The sequence below is a fragment of the Apiospora phragmitis genome (genome assembly GCF_038363925.1).
Source record: "Apiospora phragmitis strain CBS 135458 chromosome Unknown utg000013l:1.0-2965645.0:1.0-2969333.0, whole genome shotgun sequence".
NCBI classification, from domain to species: domain Eukaryota; kingdom Fungi; phylum Ascomycota; class Sordariomycetes; order Amphisphaeriales; family Apiosporaceae; genus Apiospora; species Apiospora phragmitis.
In genome coordinates this window covers 2,515,845-2,531,123 of record NW_027117413.1, presented here as the reverse complement: position 1 = coordinate 2,531,123, position 15,279 = coordinate 2,515,845, and the positions used below count along the sequence as shown (strand labels likewise).

Sequence of the window (15,279 nt, the reverse complement as noted above, 5' to 3'; positions counted from 1 at the left end):
GTGGACTTCCACCTCAGCCCTATGATTAGCCGTGCAATTCCCGGTGAATGGGTCTAGTCCACTCACACACCCACTTCCAATGTGCACGGGCGCACAAGGTATCAGCTTAGTATAGAATGGTAACAAAGGAGGCGAAATGCATGGGCATCCCAAATATCAAAGCCAGAACAAATGAGACATAAGTAAGAGTTGGGCGTTATACGTATGGTTGAGAGAAATCAATCGCTGAAGAATGCCGATGGGGATACATCCTTAGATTATATTTTGGTTTCTATTCTGGCAGCTGTAGCCTGTCTGTAGTGGCTGTGAAATCTGATCTTATGATTGTGGACTTATTTTACGCTGGCGCCGTCGAGAAGATGAGCGTCAATCACAAGGGTTTACAAGATTGACATACACAGTCCTCATCAATATCTACTTGTCAGCGATACTGATTCCTGTATGCATTCTCTAAAGGGTTGATCAAGTCACCTGAATCCTACCACTCATCACTGTTGTAAATATCGCCGGTCAGTGTGGGCAGCTCGTGCAGGTAGCCTGATACCTTATGCACAGCTGCAGCTCCTGCATTTAGATCTGTGTATAAATAGAGATATAATGTTAGAGACCCACCTTTGGGCCCCCCCTGCTTTGGGCCCCCTGTTAACTAGTTTACTTATATTAACCCCTTTAATTTAATACCGTCTTTCTAGCTTATCTTTATTATAATAACTATATAAAAACTAGCTTAATTATTATTACTATCGCTTTTTTTATTAAGACTATTTTTAGTTTTATTAACAGCTAGTTGTATACGCTATATATCTTTAATTTTTATAAACTTTAAATTTAAGTTTAAATTAACCTTCTTTCATTTCTTTAACTTTATAGCTTTTAATTAAGCTTAGAGTGTTTTAACCTACTTTTATAAAATAGTAACCTATACTTCTTTTTTATTAAATGTTTTCTAGAATTTTCGAAATAATTAACGTTATATAGTTATATATGTTTTTAATAAATTAATAAATCGTACTTATTTTTTAAACTCTTTGATTTTTTTAAAATCGATTAAATAATATTCGAATTAAGAGCAGTATTTCGAGGCGTATAAAAAGCTTTATTTTAATAAGATTAGCCGTCGTATAGCTAATATTTTCGAATAAATGCGAGCTTAATAATAGTTTTACTATATTTATTAGTTAAAGACCGGCTATTTTTTAATTACTTCGAATATTTTAACCCGAGAGTATTCTTAAACCTACTTTTTAATAATATTAAAAGAAATATCATTTATTAATTATTATTAAGTTTATTAATTAGTTTAAATTCTCGAGTACTTTTTAATATATCGATTTAAGAGCGTTAAAAACGGTTAAATCGAGAAGCTATAAGATATAAGTTATATAAAGAGGTAAAAAAAGAAGGCGAATATAATAACCGACTTATAAATATATAAAATCGGTCGTTTTATAGCTTCCGTGGCTATTTATAACGAGTAGCCGGTATTTTAAAAGGTTCTCCGGGGCGGTATTCGAGATAAAGATTTTTTCGAGCTATTCGATAGCCGTTTTATTCGTTATTTATTTATTCTTTATTACGGTAAATTACTAGCCTTTAAAAGGACTTAAATTAAAAAGAAATTATTATTATTAAACGGTTTTACCCTTAAAAGTAATTAATAAAGGTAATATATATTTTTAAATAAATACGTATTTAATAAAAGAGGTATAAGCTTTTAAACTAGGCTTTTTTTTAAATAGACCGGTTTTTAATACTTTTAAGTATTAAACCGTTCGATTCGATACCTTTTAAAACCCTTGCTTCGTTTATATTATAACGATTAGCCGGCTTAATTTCTTAGATCTTAGGTTATTCGAGCCGCTAGAACTATAACCGAATTATTTCGATAAAAGCCTTATTAATACGCTTTAAATCGATAAATCGAGCTCTTTAAGCCTTTATAGTAAAGTTCCTACGTAAAAAGGCTTGTAGCTATTTTTTACCGAGTAGTTCAAGGTCTTTTTAAGCTTAGAGAATACGCTCGGCGAATTCTTTTACTTGAGCGTGCGTTAGTAGAAGCCCTAGAGCCTATTAAGCGATAATTTATAACGATAAGTGTTTCTCTTAGTTAAGATTAAGCCTTTATAAATTTATTATACCTTTTAATCGAGAGTTTTAACCTTTAAGCCGATTTTAAAGCGTTAATTTAAAAATACCGTATTTTTAAGCAGCTTACTTAATTAAAATATTATTTATAATATAATCTAAGGCTTTTTAAAGCTCTTTTTTAAAGTATTAGTTTATAATTAAGTAGCAGTATTTTAAAAAAAAAATTTAAAAGAAAACGATAAGGAATTAATGGATGAGTTGCAAAAGTTTAAAGGGGGTGAAAAATCAGGTGGCTGGTTGACGAAAGGCCCGAAGAAGAGGGGGGCCCGAAGGTGGGTCTCCAACGTTATGTCCCTTGTGAACAGCAAGAATCTGGGTTTAGCTACAGAGAGGGTCCAGTCACCCTGGGCCAGGTGAAGATCAAACCATAGGGGCTAAACTCAAGGTTGAGTTATATGGTTGAGGGAAACCTGCTCACTTTGAGTCTTTTGTTGCGGCTAGATTGCCTGAGCAACGAATCGGAGTTAAGAAGATTTAGCATACATAATGGAGAGAGCAGGTTGAACAATTTGGCTCAGAGCTCAGACTTGGAAATAGAAAAAAAAAGCATCGGCAGAATTCTTTGGTCTCGTCACTTGAATTGCTACAGACACCCTTTTCATTATCAGTCTCATCACAATGTCCCTTATTGGAGCCTCGCGCTGTCTCGAATCCCTGCCGGTCGATGCACTGGTGGCGATTTTATCAGCCTCCAACTCTCTCTCCGACCTCCACGCATTCATCCGGGCTTCGCCATGGCTGTACCAGGTGTTCCTATCATCAAAGAGGGCTATCCTGCTAGAGATTGTTGTGAGGGAGACTGGGCCGGCTATTCGAGATTACTTCGCGTTGAGCACGTTGCCACTGCTTTATCGGGATCACCAATACCATGTTGCAGGGGCCCTCGACGCACTCCGGAAATACGAAGAGCTCCTTACCGGCGCCAAGCCAGCAATAGGCATCGCAGTCGAGCAAGTCATCGACATCATCCAGTTTAAGCGCACAGTCGACTTTTTCGTCGACGTGTACGAATACACTCGGCTCCTCCTTCTGAAGTCAATCAATCCGGCGGCAGCGACACCCTTAAGCCGCTCCGAGTACCAGCGTCTCTCTCGAGCATTCGTCCGGCACCAAATCTTTACGCGCCTCTACCCCAGGCAGTGCTTTGCAATGAACCAACTTCCGCTCGGCGAAGGGCTTTTCGGTCTGTTCGAGGCTTGGGAGATGGAGCAGATTTCCGTGGCCCACGCCTTTGTTTTCACCTTCTTTGCCGCCCTCCATCCCCCCCGTTGGGACTCGGTGTGTTTCCAAAGAGACTGTCCGACTTCCCCAGTTTGCGAATCCGTAGGGTGCTACCCCGACGACCTGACCGCGGTGCGACACCAGTTTAGCTCACTCATCTCTACCGATGCCAAGTTCATGGAGAGCTTCAAACGTATTTTCAAACACCGCGACTCCCGGCGCGGCTTAGGAGTTTGGGGCGGGTACGACACCCTCAACGCCAGCCACGGTTATAACGCACGTATTATGAGTGCAGGGGACCACCCACTAAGCCTCGACGCATTCAAAGAGGCGGAATCATTATGGTGGTCCGAGAAGGCCAAGCCGAAACTCTGCGCAGGGCTCGGGGCGGACGAGCCGCCCTTTGCGTGGGTGGATGCGATGCAGGGACTGAACTGCCGCCGTTGGGGAGAAGATTTGGACCTGTGTTTCTGCGAGGACGAATGTGCAAACTATTGCTATGGCCTCCTAGAGGACCTTGCGAAGTGGAGAAAGCTTGGGTTTGTGTTCTGGGGATAAGGACCGCATCGAGCTTCTTCAACTGCACTGCAAATCATTCAGAGCCGGCTGGCAGACCCATGGCGTGAAGAGATAAAACGTCGGGCCGAACTATTTGGCGCCGTTGAGTTGGCTAGATTATGCATCACAGAGCTTGCTCCTTCCGTCTCTCAATCTGGAGGCTCAGGAAGACAAGCCCGCATCCTCCACCATATTTAAGCAGCAGCCTCCAAACTGGAGCAGAGCTACGCTTTAAGAGGATAAGGGATTACAGGAACTGCTCTCTGTTGGGGGTTGGCATGTATCGTATACCCATACAGACTACTTATCTAATGCGACTGTAGTACCTATAGACAACATTAGCAGCTAGCCAGGTAAAATACCGTGGGAGACTTCGTCACATGTACGCACTTGATCAACCCACCTGGCAAGATATTCTGTAGCTGCAGTATGTTTGACACCAGGGTGCCTGTTAGAAAGGTTGAATGCAATGCGACAGCCGTACAGCTGAAGTGACGTATGTTTTGCTGACAAGGGTTCTGTCTTGGGGGTTAACTAAGCAGCATAAACGAAAGACGCATCTCAGGAGGCAAGGGATACATGACAAGAGGATGGAAAGTAGCACCTTTCTTCACTAAAAGAACATTTCTTGCGTCATATCTCATGCGACTCGTTCTTGAGAAACAACCTCTATGAAGAAATGTAGAACACCTCTCGTTCCCTCAACTCTCGTGTCTAGGACTAGCATAAAATGCATAATATCTTACTTCCTTTCATAAAAGGAGGTAACACATATGTCTCAACAAAGGATGCCCCCCAGGTTCAGTCAGTCTCCTAGGCGAGCGTTCGCAGTGTCCCATGTCTTCTACTTGAACTAGGGGGCTATTATGTATCATTTGATTGGTCTGCTCGTTACGTACCTTGTCTACATCCAGATGAAGTCACGTATATTTATATAGAGTAAGACCTAGTACTTCTTTCCGATCCCTGCATGAAGTTTACTCCCACAGACACCTCGGTTGGGCAAGATTTGCGTGTGCTAACATCGGGCGGCATCTAGCTTCAACCATTGGTTGGCATCCAGCCAACTATTACCAACAAACAACGGAAGAGTCTCACTAACTGAAGATGGCATAACAATACCAAAGTTTCTAGAAGATCTAAACTACAGCATTTCCTCATCATTGCTCATTAATTTCTTGAATTGAATTATATAAGATATCCCCAGAACCAAGCATAACTGAACGCATCCGAGTTGCCGTAACCGGAGGCGGCTTAGCCGGTGCCTCCCTCGTCCATCGCGCGGCCTTCCTGCGGGAGCTGCTTTCCGTTGTTCCGCCGGAGCGGATGCACCCCTCCAAGTGGCTCGAGCGTATTGCGCGGGCAGGTACCCGGGGTAGCGGGGGCGGAGATAAGGATAACGGACCCGTCATTCTCCACTTCGCCGACGGATCCACTCGTGAGTGCGACGTCCTCATCGGCGCCGACGGCATCCGCAGTACGATCCGCAAAATCGTCCTGGGCGACGACGGCCCGGCCGCGCACCCCCGGAACGCGGGTGGTGGTGCGTCATGGCCCTCATGCCGTACGAAGAGGCGCGCGCGGTTCTGGGCAGTGAGCTCGTGAATGCGGATAACAATACGTCAACTCAACCACAACTCTCTACCCCACCACAATTCTGCTGCGAACTCGGGTTTTTCTTCATCTTCCTCTCACACAAATTCGTTATCCATACTGGATCATTACTTTAATCACTGGACACAAAGCATCAACACTGCAATTGTCCCTCAACTTTTCTTTGCCATCTTCCCGGGCTCTTGGCTGGATAAATTATCAACGCTGTTGCTGTCCCTACACAACACGTTACCAACTTCGCAGAAAGGTGATTCATACAGACCATCAACTCTGCTGTTGTCCCTAAATATCCTCTACGATCTTCACAGAACCTTGCTTGGTACAAACAATCAGCCCTGTTGCTATCCCTTGACAACCCTTCATCAACTTCGCGGTACCTTGATTGGTATCGTTCAACGACGAAATGGGGAATTCCAGCCAGATAATCCCCCCTCTCCTGAGACTCCCTCGCGAGATTCGCAACCAGATATACAGTTACTTTCTGACTGTTGATCAGGTCTTCGAGGAGGAGGACTCGTCGACGTTCCAAAGTCACAAGGACGTGGCATCTGAAATTGCAAGGTTTCGGGTTAACCACCAGATCTGGGCCGAAGCGTGGGATCACCTTCTGAAGTCTAATGTGTGGGTCGGGGTGAGACCGGGTGACGGCTGGACTTCACCACTCTCATTCTTCATGGACGAGCAAATCCAACGTTGCCCGTATCTTCGGTTCTTCGGTACCCCCTGAGAATCGCTTCCAGGGAGATCCTTGAACGCGTAGATGACAATGTGGCCGTTCTTTTCAACTTGAATGGAAGCCAGCACGCCGAGGGCGTGATGTTTGCGTACCACCCTTGACATACGGCTACTTGGTCGACGCGCTCTCTAGTGCTCACCGCGGCTTCGTTACCCAAGTCTCCCTCAAAACACTAACTTGCGAAAAGATGTTCGCAAAGCTTCTGACGCCGCTGCGCGCCGCGCACGGCCATGGAGGGGCCCAGTTTGCCGTTCCGTTCAGTTTACCGACCCTGTATACCGATGACAAAGACCATCCGGCACTGCCGCTCCTAGAAATTACATCCACCATGAACCGTACCTCCCTCGGTCCCGGGTCCCTTAACGTACGAATGGACAATAAACTTTACTACCAAGCCCAAGGCCGCGCGGCGAAGCTGCAGCACCACTTCTCGGATGTCATGTGCCAGTACTGGCTCGGCATGCACTCCGATTACCTCGATTCAGCCATAGATTTCCCGGAGGGGTCTCCCGGACATAACAGTCTGGCCGCCATCATCACCCAATTGTGTATCGACTTCAGCCGTTACGCGCACCGGTACGTGGCCAGTTTGAAAGCGAGCACCGCCCAGGGGAGCGTGAACGGCGCCCACCTGGCCTGGGTCAATTATAAGGGTTGTATCATGGCCCACGAAGCGATGCAGCGGTTTGTTGGGCTCACCGACGACCAACGGCGTGAGGCACACCTCTGCCTTGCGTATAACTGCTTCTACAAAGGCGATAAGAAGAGCGCGGCGATGGTCCTGTTCTACGCCGAACAGGTCGACCCTTCACACGCCATCCGAGCCGACTTGAATGACGAGACTGACTGTGTTATATACGACGCGATAAAGAAACGGCTGGGAGGCCAGGTTTTCAAGCTAGCGGAATACTAGATTCCCCTCATTGGCACTTGGAAGGGCGACACGTTTATGTCCGAAACATGGAATCCTCATCATCGCATATTAATGCAGCTGTTTCGGCAGCGGCAGGATGAAGGGCCCGATGGCGAAGCTGGTGGTGAGCCTGAGAACCTGAGGATTAAGTACAGAATGAAGGGTATCACGTATGACGACGATGATAATGGATATGTGATGGCGAACGTGCGCCCTGACGCTTCCATGGGGAGGTCTGTGTTCTCTTGACGCAACACACATGCATAGGCCTTGTCGCATCGACTTAGGCGGAAGAGGCCGTTTTGCGACCATCTATATCGATGTCACCGTTCAGTTTTCCCCCGGAAAAAAAAGAAGAAACTGCGAAAACCGAACTTCACTTAACTGGAACTCATAAAAAATCATCCACAAATGAATTCTATTTCTGCAAGAGATAAAGAGAAATACCAGGAGGTTGAACAAGATTTGTTCGTGTTTATTCAGGCGTCCTCACAGCTAAAGCACTATCTGCAATCTCGCCGCCTGGAACTTCGCCGCCAACAGCCTCGACGCTTCCAGTCTCGTCGAGGAACAGATCGGCGACTTTCTCATTATGGGACGATCTTAGAAAGGAGAGGAAGTCGATCATTCACACTAAGCGACCGGCTTCTATACACTGCCAGACGACAAACAAGAACAGATCCGTCAGGAGTGCGAGGAGAGGTGGCGTTAAATCATCGATCACTTTTTCTTTTCCTCTTCGCCACAACAGAGGCCCTTCATGAGCACTGGAACTGTTGCCACCATTACAGGTATTCTTCAGGAGACCTCGAACTGTCTGCTTTGCACATACTGGCAGAAGTCACTGTAGTGGCGCCACCTGTAGGTACGTTAGCAGCGTGTGTCACCACTGTCATTGTGGCGAAACTAATTCAACCCCCCTTACAGCACACCGTCATGGACGACACGGAGAAGCCGACCCATTCCCTCATGTCGCCTGCAGAACTCGAAGAAGAACTGCTCCCTCCGATACTCGAACCGACACTCTTTCTTTCCGTTCTATCCTCTCCGTTCTATCATCTCCGTTACCTCATCCCGCACGGCCGCAACAGAGTATACGTGGCCACTGATGCCAAGTCGACCCGAAAAGACGCCGAGGCCGAGGCCGACACCTTGTCCGGCAAGGCTACGTCACCCAACAGGAAGAGCAACAATAAGATGGCAACACACAGTGTGTCAAATATGTGACAAGAAAAACACACGAGATCATCTTGATCATGGCCCACCACGATACGTGCTTCCCGCATACTCCGAGCATACTCCGAGCGGAGGAGATGTACGATCAACAGTGGTGATGGTAGAGCCGCAGCTTCAAGATATCTGGCAGTAGTAGCAGCTCTTGGATGCCGTGGTGATGCCAGTGGAGAAGGATCTGTACCAACAGTACTTTCAGAGATTTCATATTCTGTTTGTTGGATTACGGATACACGGACATTTTCCCCTCAATAATAGATTTCATGTGCCCCCAATTTCTCACTTTTCTCGGGTATGTGAGGAGCGCTACCACCATGAGCCCGGTGCTTCAAGCCGCTGAAGGACAATTGTGCATGCGGCGTAACCTCTTGCTTTCCATGGCGTTTCGATGCCCTGAGGAAGGAAGCTAAGCACACACCAAGCTGTGGCTTTGCACCTCATGTTTTAAGGCTGACTTTCCTGACCTTCCAAGACACGTTGGAGGATACGATTCGATGTACACAGAGCTGCGTTTCGACTTTGTCAAGAATATGATGCATGGTATGGTAGACTAGAAACTGCCTAGTCACTCTCCCAGTGCAGACTAATATGGGATACCCGCTGCGGTAACACCAACGGCAATCTTTCGTGTGCTGGTTCTCTTCATATCTCGGCCATGTAGGACTCTGTTTTCCTACCGGATTGGCATGGCCTCGATCGGGATGATCGGGTCAGCCGGCCATAGCATAACAGACAGGCGAGCTACGCCACAAGGCATACCTGAGAACCGCCAATAGCACTAGTCAAGAAACCCAGTTTGTTGTTGTTTGTGGCTGTCAGTACGTCGCTGACCTATTCAACTGACCTAGAGGAAATGCTACTTTGTATACCCTTATAACGAGGGAATTACCCCGCGGGCCATCATTGTGTCGTCGCAATATAGACAGGGACCCACCCCGGCAACGGCCATTCGGCTGAATCCTTACTGCCGCCGATCCCTGCCCAGGCGGGCCATTTTAATATCAGTGTCGCGGCTATATAACTGATACAGGCCCGTTTGCTGCCCTCCCTACCCCGATTGCCAAGCAAACACGTATCCGGTAAAGCCCGGAGGAGGAGCAAGCTTTTGCCAAGCAATCATTGGGCTGCCTCGAGATTGACTGGCTAGCTACGGAGCAATAAACTGCCGTATGCAGGTCGTGGGCCTTGCATACACTAGGTGATTCGGCTATGCACTTTCATTTATTTTTCATTAACTCAGGGCACTGTTGGTGCTTGTAAGGCTGGGTTGCTTGGAAGTGCCGTTTCAATGAACCGCACACGGTGACTTTTGTACTACCAACCAATATACCTGTGGCAGAATGGAAACATTCCATTTTCCATGAAGCTCTTTCCTCGTTATAAAGGGTGGGTGTAGTCAAGCTCAGGTGGGTTACTCTAATCCGTTCAACTCTCCCCATTCCCCTTTTCCAGCCACCGACTCCCAAGATGAAGGTAAATATCCCGCTACTAATAGTCGGGATCAACGTCGAACCTACGTGTCTAACCTGTGCCCGAAATTAGGTTACTAATATCGTCGCCAAAGTCGGCATCGCGGCAGTGATAGCCTCTGCTCCCGCATTGGCGCAAACTACACCATCAACTAGTTCAGTTTCAACCTTTACAACCTTCACCACGGCAAACTCTGCCTCTACTTCCTCCACCGCCTCCTCACCCCCGGCCGAGCCTACCCGCTGGACGAAGAAATGCGGGACCGACATCTGTAACAGTAAGTTTCGTACATGATAATACGGTGACCGGAATTTGGGTATCTGACCAGTGGGGCATTTGACCATCTAGCGTACTGTCACTGTGAAAGCGACGGGAAGATCATCTGCAGTTACGACCCGGCGAGGTGTCGGGATGTCGAGTGCGACTGCATCGCGGCTTGATTTAGGAAGACGGGACGTCAATACTCGAGCAAGGTTTCTGTGGGAGAAGAGCTGTGCCATTTGCACTGCTGGACGTTTAGCGAACATTTCCCTGTTGGATTAATGTCTCTGATCTTATTTGGTGAAGGGATGTTTGTACAGCGAGTGATGCAATCTTCTTTTTATCTAGTAATGTCAACTAATGCTACAGGTCGAAAATGTGCTCACCAAACTCCGAATGATACAGGCCACGCCCCCTAAGTTACCATACTCCGTCCCAAATGCAATTATGTGGTATCCTACCCATCAAATCAAGATCTCATTATGTGTTATCCCAAGTATCCCAAGTCAAAGTAGTTTCTATGAAGTCGGAGCAGCAGGATCGGAGTAGTTTGACGACTCTCCCACATCCGTTATCGAACTCTGTGAAGGCGACGACGTCGTGCTCGTCATCGTCCCGGACGTCGTATGCGACTCCTTCCTAGTCGCGACGGGGTGTTGGTGAGGCTCCGCGACCGCCGTAGTATTATTAGTGCGACCACCGACCAACATCCGCGACGCGCGGCTGTCCTGCAGCTTGTGCTCCGTGTCGATGGCCTTGTTCATGTCGTAGTGCCGGATGAACAGGCTGACGAAGAAGGCCAGCCCGGCCGCGGCGACGTAGACGCCCAACACGCCGTGAAAGCCATACACATAAGCACCGAGGATGCGGACCTTGTTCGGGGCGCCGTCGGGCATCTTGCGCAGCGTCCCGACAAAGGCCTCGGCGTTGTCGGCGAGCGTCAGCGGCAAACCTTCCCACTCGAGCTTGCGCGCCATGACGTTCTGGAAGGCGGAGCCGCCGATGCCGACGCCGACGGCGGTGCCGAACTGCCGCACGAAGCCGTACATGCCGGCCGCGGCCCCTTCCTCGCCGGGCTGGCACATGGCCTGGGTGGCGAAGTTCTGGGCGTTGAGGATGGCGCCGTGGCCGAGGCCGACGATGATGAGGGTGACGACCCACTGCCAGATGGGCGTGTCGAGGTTCCACAGCACCATCAGGCCCGACCCCACCGCGCACAGGACCCAGCCGAGCCAGATGGCCCAGCGGTAGTTGTTGAGGCGCGTCACGAGCGCGCCGGTGAGGATCGAGCCCGGGACCAGCGTGAACATGACGGGGAAGAGGGCGAGGCCGGCGTGGGTGGGGCTGTAGCCCTTGACGGCGAGGAAGTACAGGGGGCCATAGTAGAGCTGGCCGTAGATCTGGGATTACGTATGTTCGTTAGCATTGGGATTGAGAGACTGGCAAAATAGAAGCAAGCAGTTAACATACAACTAGACCTTGGATCGCCCCGCAAAAGTAGGTCGCGATGGAACTGAGGCGCCAGAACAGACTTCTGCGCAGGAACGGCTCCTTGGCGAAGTACGCCTCCCAGACATACGTGGCCCCCAATCCCGCCACGCCCAGGCAGAGTGGCACCAACGTGGGGACCGAATCCCAGGCGTGTTGGCTGCCGCCCCATGAGATGGCCATGAGGAAAGACGTAGCCGAGCCGGTGAAGAGCGCCGACCCAATCCAGTCGACGCGGCGGAGCTTCTCCGCAATCGTCGCCGTGCGGGGCGCAAGCGTCAGCAGGGCCGGCACCGCGATAAGCCCGAACGCGCAGAACGGGAACATGATGTAGAAGACCCAGCGCCAGGTAGTGTTCTCGGCGATGAGCCCGCCCATGATGGGACCCAAACAAGTGCCGAGGGACCAGGCGCCTAGGACGGTGCCGTACCACTTGGGCCGGTGGCGCAGCGGCACGATGTCGGTAAAGATGATCAGACTCAATACCACGATGCCGCCGCCGCCGACGCCCTGGATCGAGCGGCCGGCCAGCATGGTGCCGACGTTGTGGGCCAGGCTGCAGACGAGCGTGCCCGCGGTGAAGAAGACGAGCGCGGCGGCCAGGCAGAGGGGGCGGCCGAAGATGTCACTCAGGGACGCGATGAAGGGCATCGTGACCGCGTTCACGAGGAGGTAGGACGTGCCGATCCAGAAGCCCTGCGTTGTATCGCCGCCGAGGTCCGACACCATGGCCTGTTGAAATTTTCAGCATGATGATGCCTCTCTCCCGATAAGGGAATAGAATAGGATAGGATAGTTACTTACACTGAGTGACGTGACGATGATGCAGGCGTCCAGCGCCACCATGAGGGAGATGATGGAGAGCGTGAGCATGATGAGCAGCTCGTGCCGCGTGGGGCTCCATTCCGTCATGGGCTCCGGTGGTTGGGTGGCGGACTCGACATCGCGGTTACTGCCTGTGGTTCCTATCTTCACCAAGAAGTGCCTGCCCTTTTCGTCCCGCCTCAAGAACGATAGAGGAGCCATGGTTTTAGAGCAATGCTGGGTTTTCCTCGCGGCCAGGTTCGGTACAGGTGAGATGGGGGGCGAGCGACGATGCTGGGAGTAACGGTACTCGTTGCGATTATGACGAGAAAGGGACCACCATCAGTAAAAGAGCTGGTTGAATGGACAGGGGATGGTTCTGGGTTTTCGTCTGGGGGGGGGTTTACTCGGCTGTCGTCAGAGGGGTTGATAAATACCATGTAGAAGTAGTCAGCACATCGAAGGCAAAAAGGGTCGACGGGAGGGCGGTCAGGCCAGATATATCACCGGTGGCGTACTCGTACTGCCAGGAGGATTTCAACGTTTTTCGAACCCGTATGCCTCCGTGCCGTGATGGCAGTTAGTGGCACCACCTTCGCACCATCTTGGCAGCACCCACAGACCGACTCATGCCAGTGCTTGGTTCCAAGTCACCAACCGGATGCGGCTCTTAACCGGCAAGATGGAGCCATTGAGTTTAGGTTGGGGCAGCAGGGGCGTGGTTTGCAAACGAGCTAGATACTGCGTTGGAACCCCTGGCTTGTTCGTCCCTTCCCAACGATACGAGAACTGTTTCTTTGCTCAAAGATAGCCCTAAATTTCCCGAGTCCGCTACCTACCCGTTAGTTCTGCCAAAATCCGTTATTCGTGTTTGCGGATTATGCGACGGAATAAGCTCGCGAAGGTTCTTTCTTAGATCGCACTATGCTAAGATCGTACTCGTCCTCGTTCTTGCGACGCCAAGAGATTCTAGAATGCCAGGATAACCCGCAAGGAGGCTGAGTCGATAGTGAGCAAGCAAAGGTAGTAAGTAAGTATGCCGGTCGTCAATAGAGGAAACACATGAATACTGTGATAATACGGGTCCGATGGGGTGCGGCACCCGATAAGGGGATCTTCCGTTGGGCCGTGTGCGATAATAACTGATTCGTAACTAGGAAACGGTTCGGTCCACCTCCCACTGACGTAGTGAGTTCCTGCCAGGATCTGCCTGGCAGCGCTGCACAGACTGCTCAGCTGGCGCCACTGAACGTTCTTTTCAAAACTCCCCCGTTTTGTGTTCAGCCTCCGGGCCGCTAGCCCATGTTTTGGGCCCCCCTTAGCTTGCGCCTCACGGAAATCACGGACGAAGCAAACATCTAGCAAGAACGCCACGGCGTTCCTGGTGTAGGCTCTCAAGCCCGCCGACCTGTAACGGGGCGAACGTTCAAGAACATAAAGGGGCTGGGAAAAGGTCATGGCGGGTGCGTCAAGATTTAGTCTCTGCTGCTTCTGACGCTGCTACAGCGGACGCCTGAATGCGCCGGTTGTGCGTCGTTGCACGCTCTCGGAATGGTGCGAACGGTTGTCCCCACCGACGAAGCCTCTCCCTCACCGAGACTTTTCCTCGGGGACTCGGGGGCAATCCGGAACGGTTTAAATCTTCTGCGGCACGCGCCTGAGTATTTGCCTGCATTTCCCATCGTACGTTTTCCCCACATCGTATGTTGCTGACTCGGTCGGCAACACGGCGATGCTGAATCGTCCCGTCGTCTTGCGGAAACGGGCCGGCCTTTGGAGGGACGAAACCAATCGGCTAGTCCCGAATTAGCATGTGATCATCGCTCGTATCGAGACTATCGAGACGTTTGATGGCTGGCCAGCGAGTGCCTGGCTATTTCCGTCCGAACAATTGGCGATTGACAGTGCCTATCATCACCGCATTCATCGTCCTTGAGTAATTGCCACTTCCCCTGACAAATACCTTCATCGAGGCGAAAATGATATTAACTGCTCGACACCGCCAAGTTATAGATCGATGATCAACTGGCGCGTCCTATTCGACTCGATCCCTTTGGTCTTTCAGCTGCTGGAAGTCCCTGTTTTGTCATCGGAACCTTTGACCCGGTAATTTTGAGCCAAATTGTCTATATCTACTACTACATTCCAGATTCTTGTTAATAGGAGAATAGACCGGAAAGGTCCGTCTACATGACCTCATATTGGTGTCATGTCTGAATTGGCATCATCAGGGGCGGGACTGCCGGCAATTGCATAGCTGGGTCTTCTCGTACACTGAATCAAAGCATGTTATCAATCAAATCGTTCTCATCAAGCGACAACTGCAGCCGCCTCGTCAGTCGTGAATGGATTGCCGAAACACAGGAGAAACCCCTCACGTACAAGTGTCTAAAACCAAGGTAGGGACTGAATTCCCTGACCAAGCGGTTCACGAGATCGGACCAGGCTTTGCGCTCATCGCTATCCAAACGAGCCGCGTATGTGGCGCACAATAGCATCTGGAATGACGGGATAGCCGCTTGGTAGGCGGTGTATATGTGGCTAGACGGCGGCATGCAAAGGACATATGCTTTCCTGAAGTGAACACGGGCTGCGGAAGTCTAAGGAAAGGTAGCTAGAGCAACCGGTCTACTACTACTACCCGGCTATCTCCAGCAACGCCCGCTTCAACCCGCCACGTCCGAAGGCGCCTAATCTTCCGACGATAACATACAAAACACGGCAAGTACTGGCAATAAACTTTATTAGCCCGCTTTTCACATCGAATGACGGAAGCTAACACATCCTCTGCCCAGTGGACACTTTCTCTAGCTACGGATGGGCATCCGGATGA

The 15,279-nt window shown here is 49.9% G+C and overlaps 5 protein-coding genes across 5 annotated transcripts; 4 read left to right on the top strand and 1 right to left on the bottom strand.

Moving 5' to 3' along the window:
• Positions 1-2,766: 2,766 nt before the first annotated feature.
• PG994_014491 (uncharacterized protein) lies at positions 2,767-3,927 on the top strand (the record flags this gene model as incomplete). Its single annotated transcript, XM_066865900.1, has 1 exon — positions 2,767-3,927. One exon carries the CDS (start codon positions 2,767-2,769, stop codon positions 3,925-3,927), a length of 1,161 nt encoding a protein of 386 aa, XP_066709029.1.
• Positions 3,928-5,253: 1,326 nt separating this feature from the next.
• Positions 5,254-5,532, top strand: PG994_014490 (uncharacterized protein; the record flags this gene model as incomplete). The annotated part of the gene is made up of 1 exon (XM_066865899.1): positions 5,254-5,532. The coding sequence occupies one exon, from the start codon at positions 5,254-5,256 to the stop codon at positions 5,530-5,532; it is 279 nt and encodes a 92-aa protein (XP_066709028.1).
• Positions 5,533-6,464: 932 nt separating this feature from the next.
• On the top strand, positions 6,465-7,190 carry PG994_014489 (uncharacterized protein; the record flags this gene model as incomplete). The annotated part of the gene is made up of 1 exon (XM_066865898.1): positions 6,465-7,190. One exon carries the CDS (start codon positions 6,465-6,467, stop codon positions 7,188-7,190), a length of 726 nt encoding a protein of 241 aa, XP_066709027.1.
• Positions 7,191-8,126: 936 nt separating this feature from the next.
• PG994_014488 (uncharacterized protein) lies at positions 8,127-8,417 on the top strand (the record flags this gene model as incomplete). The annotated part of the gene is made up of 1 exon (XM_066865897.1): positions 8,127-8,417. One exon carries the CDS (start codon positions 8,127-8,129, stop codon positions 8,415-8,417), a length of 291 nt encoding a protein of 96 aa, XP_066709026.1.
• A 2,255-nt stretch (positions 8,418-10,672) lies between these two features.
• Positions 10,673-12,668, bottom strand: PG994_014487 (major facilitator superfamily transporter; the record flags this gene model as incomplete). The annotated part of the gene is made up of 3 exons (XM_066865896.1): positions 10,673-11,554; positions 11,625-12,374; positions 12,447-12,668. 3 exons carry the CDS (start codon positions 12,666-12,668, stop codon positions 10,673-10,675), a joined length of 1,854 nt encoding a protein of 617 aa, XP_066709025.1.
• Positions 12,669-15,279: the final 2,611 nt, after the last annotated feature.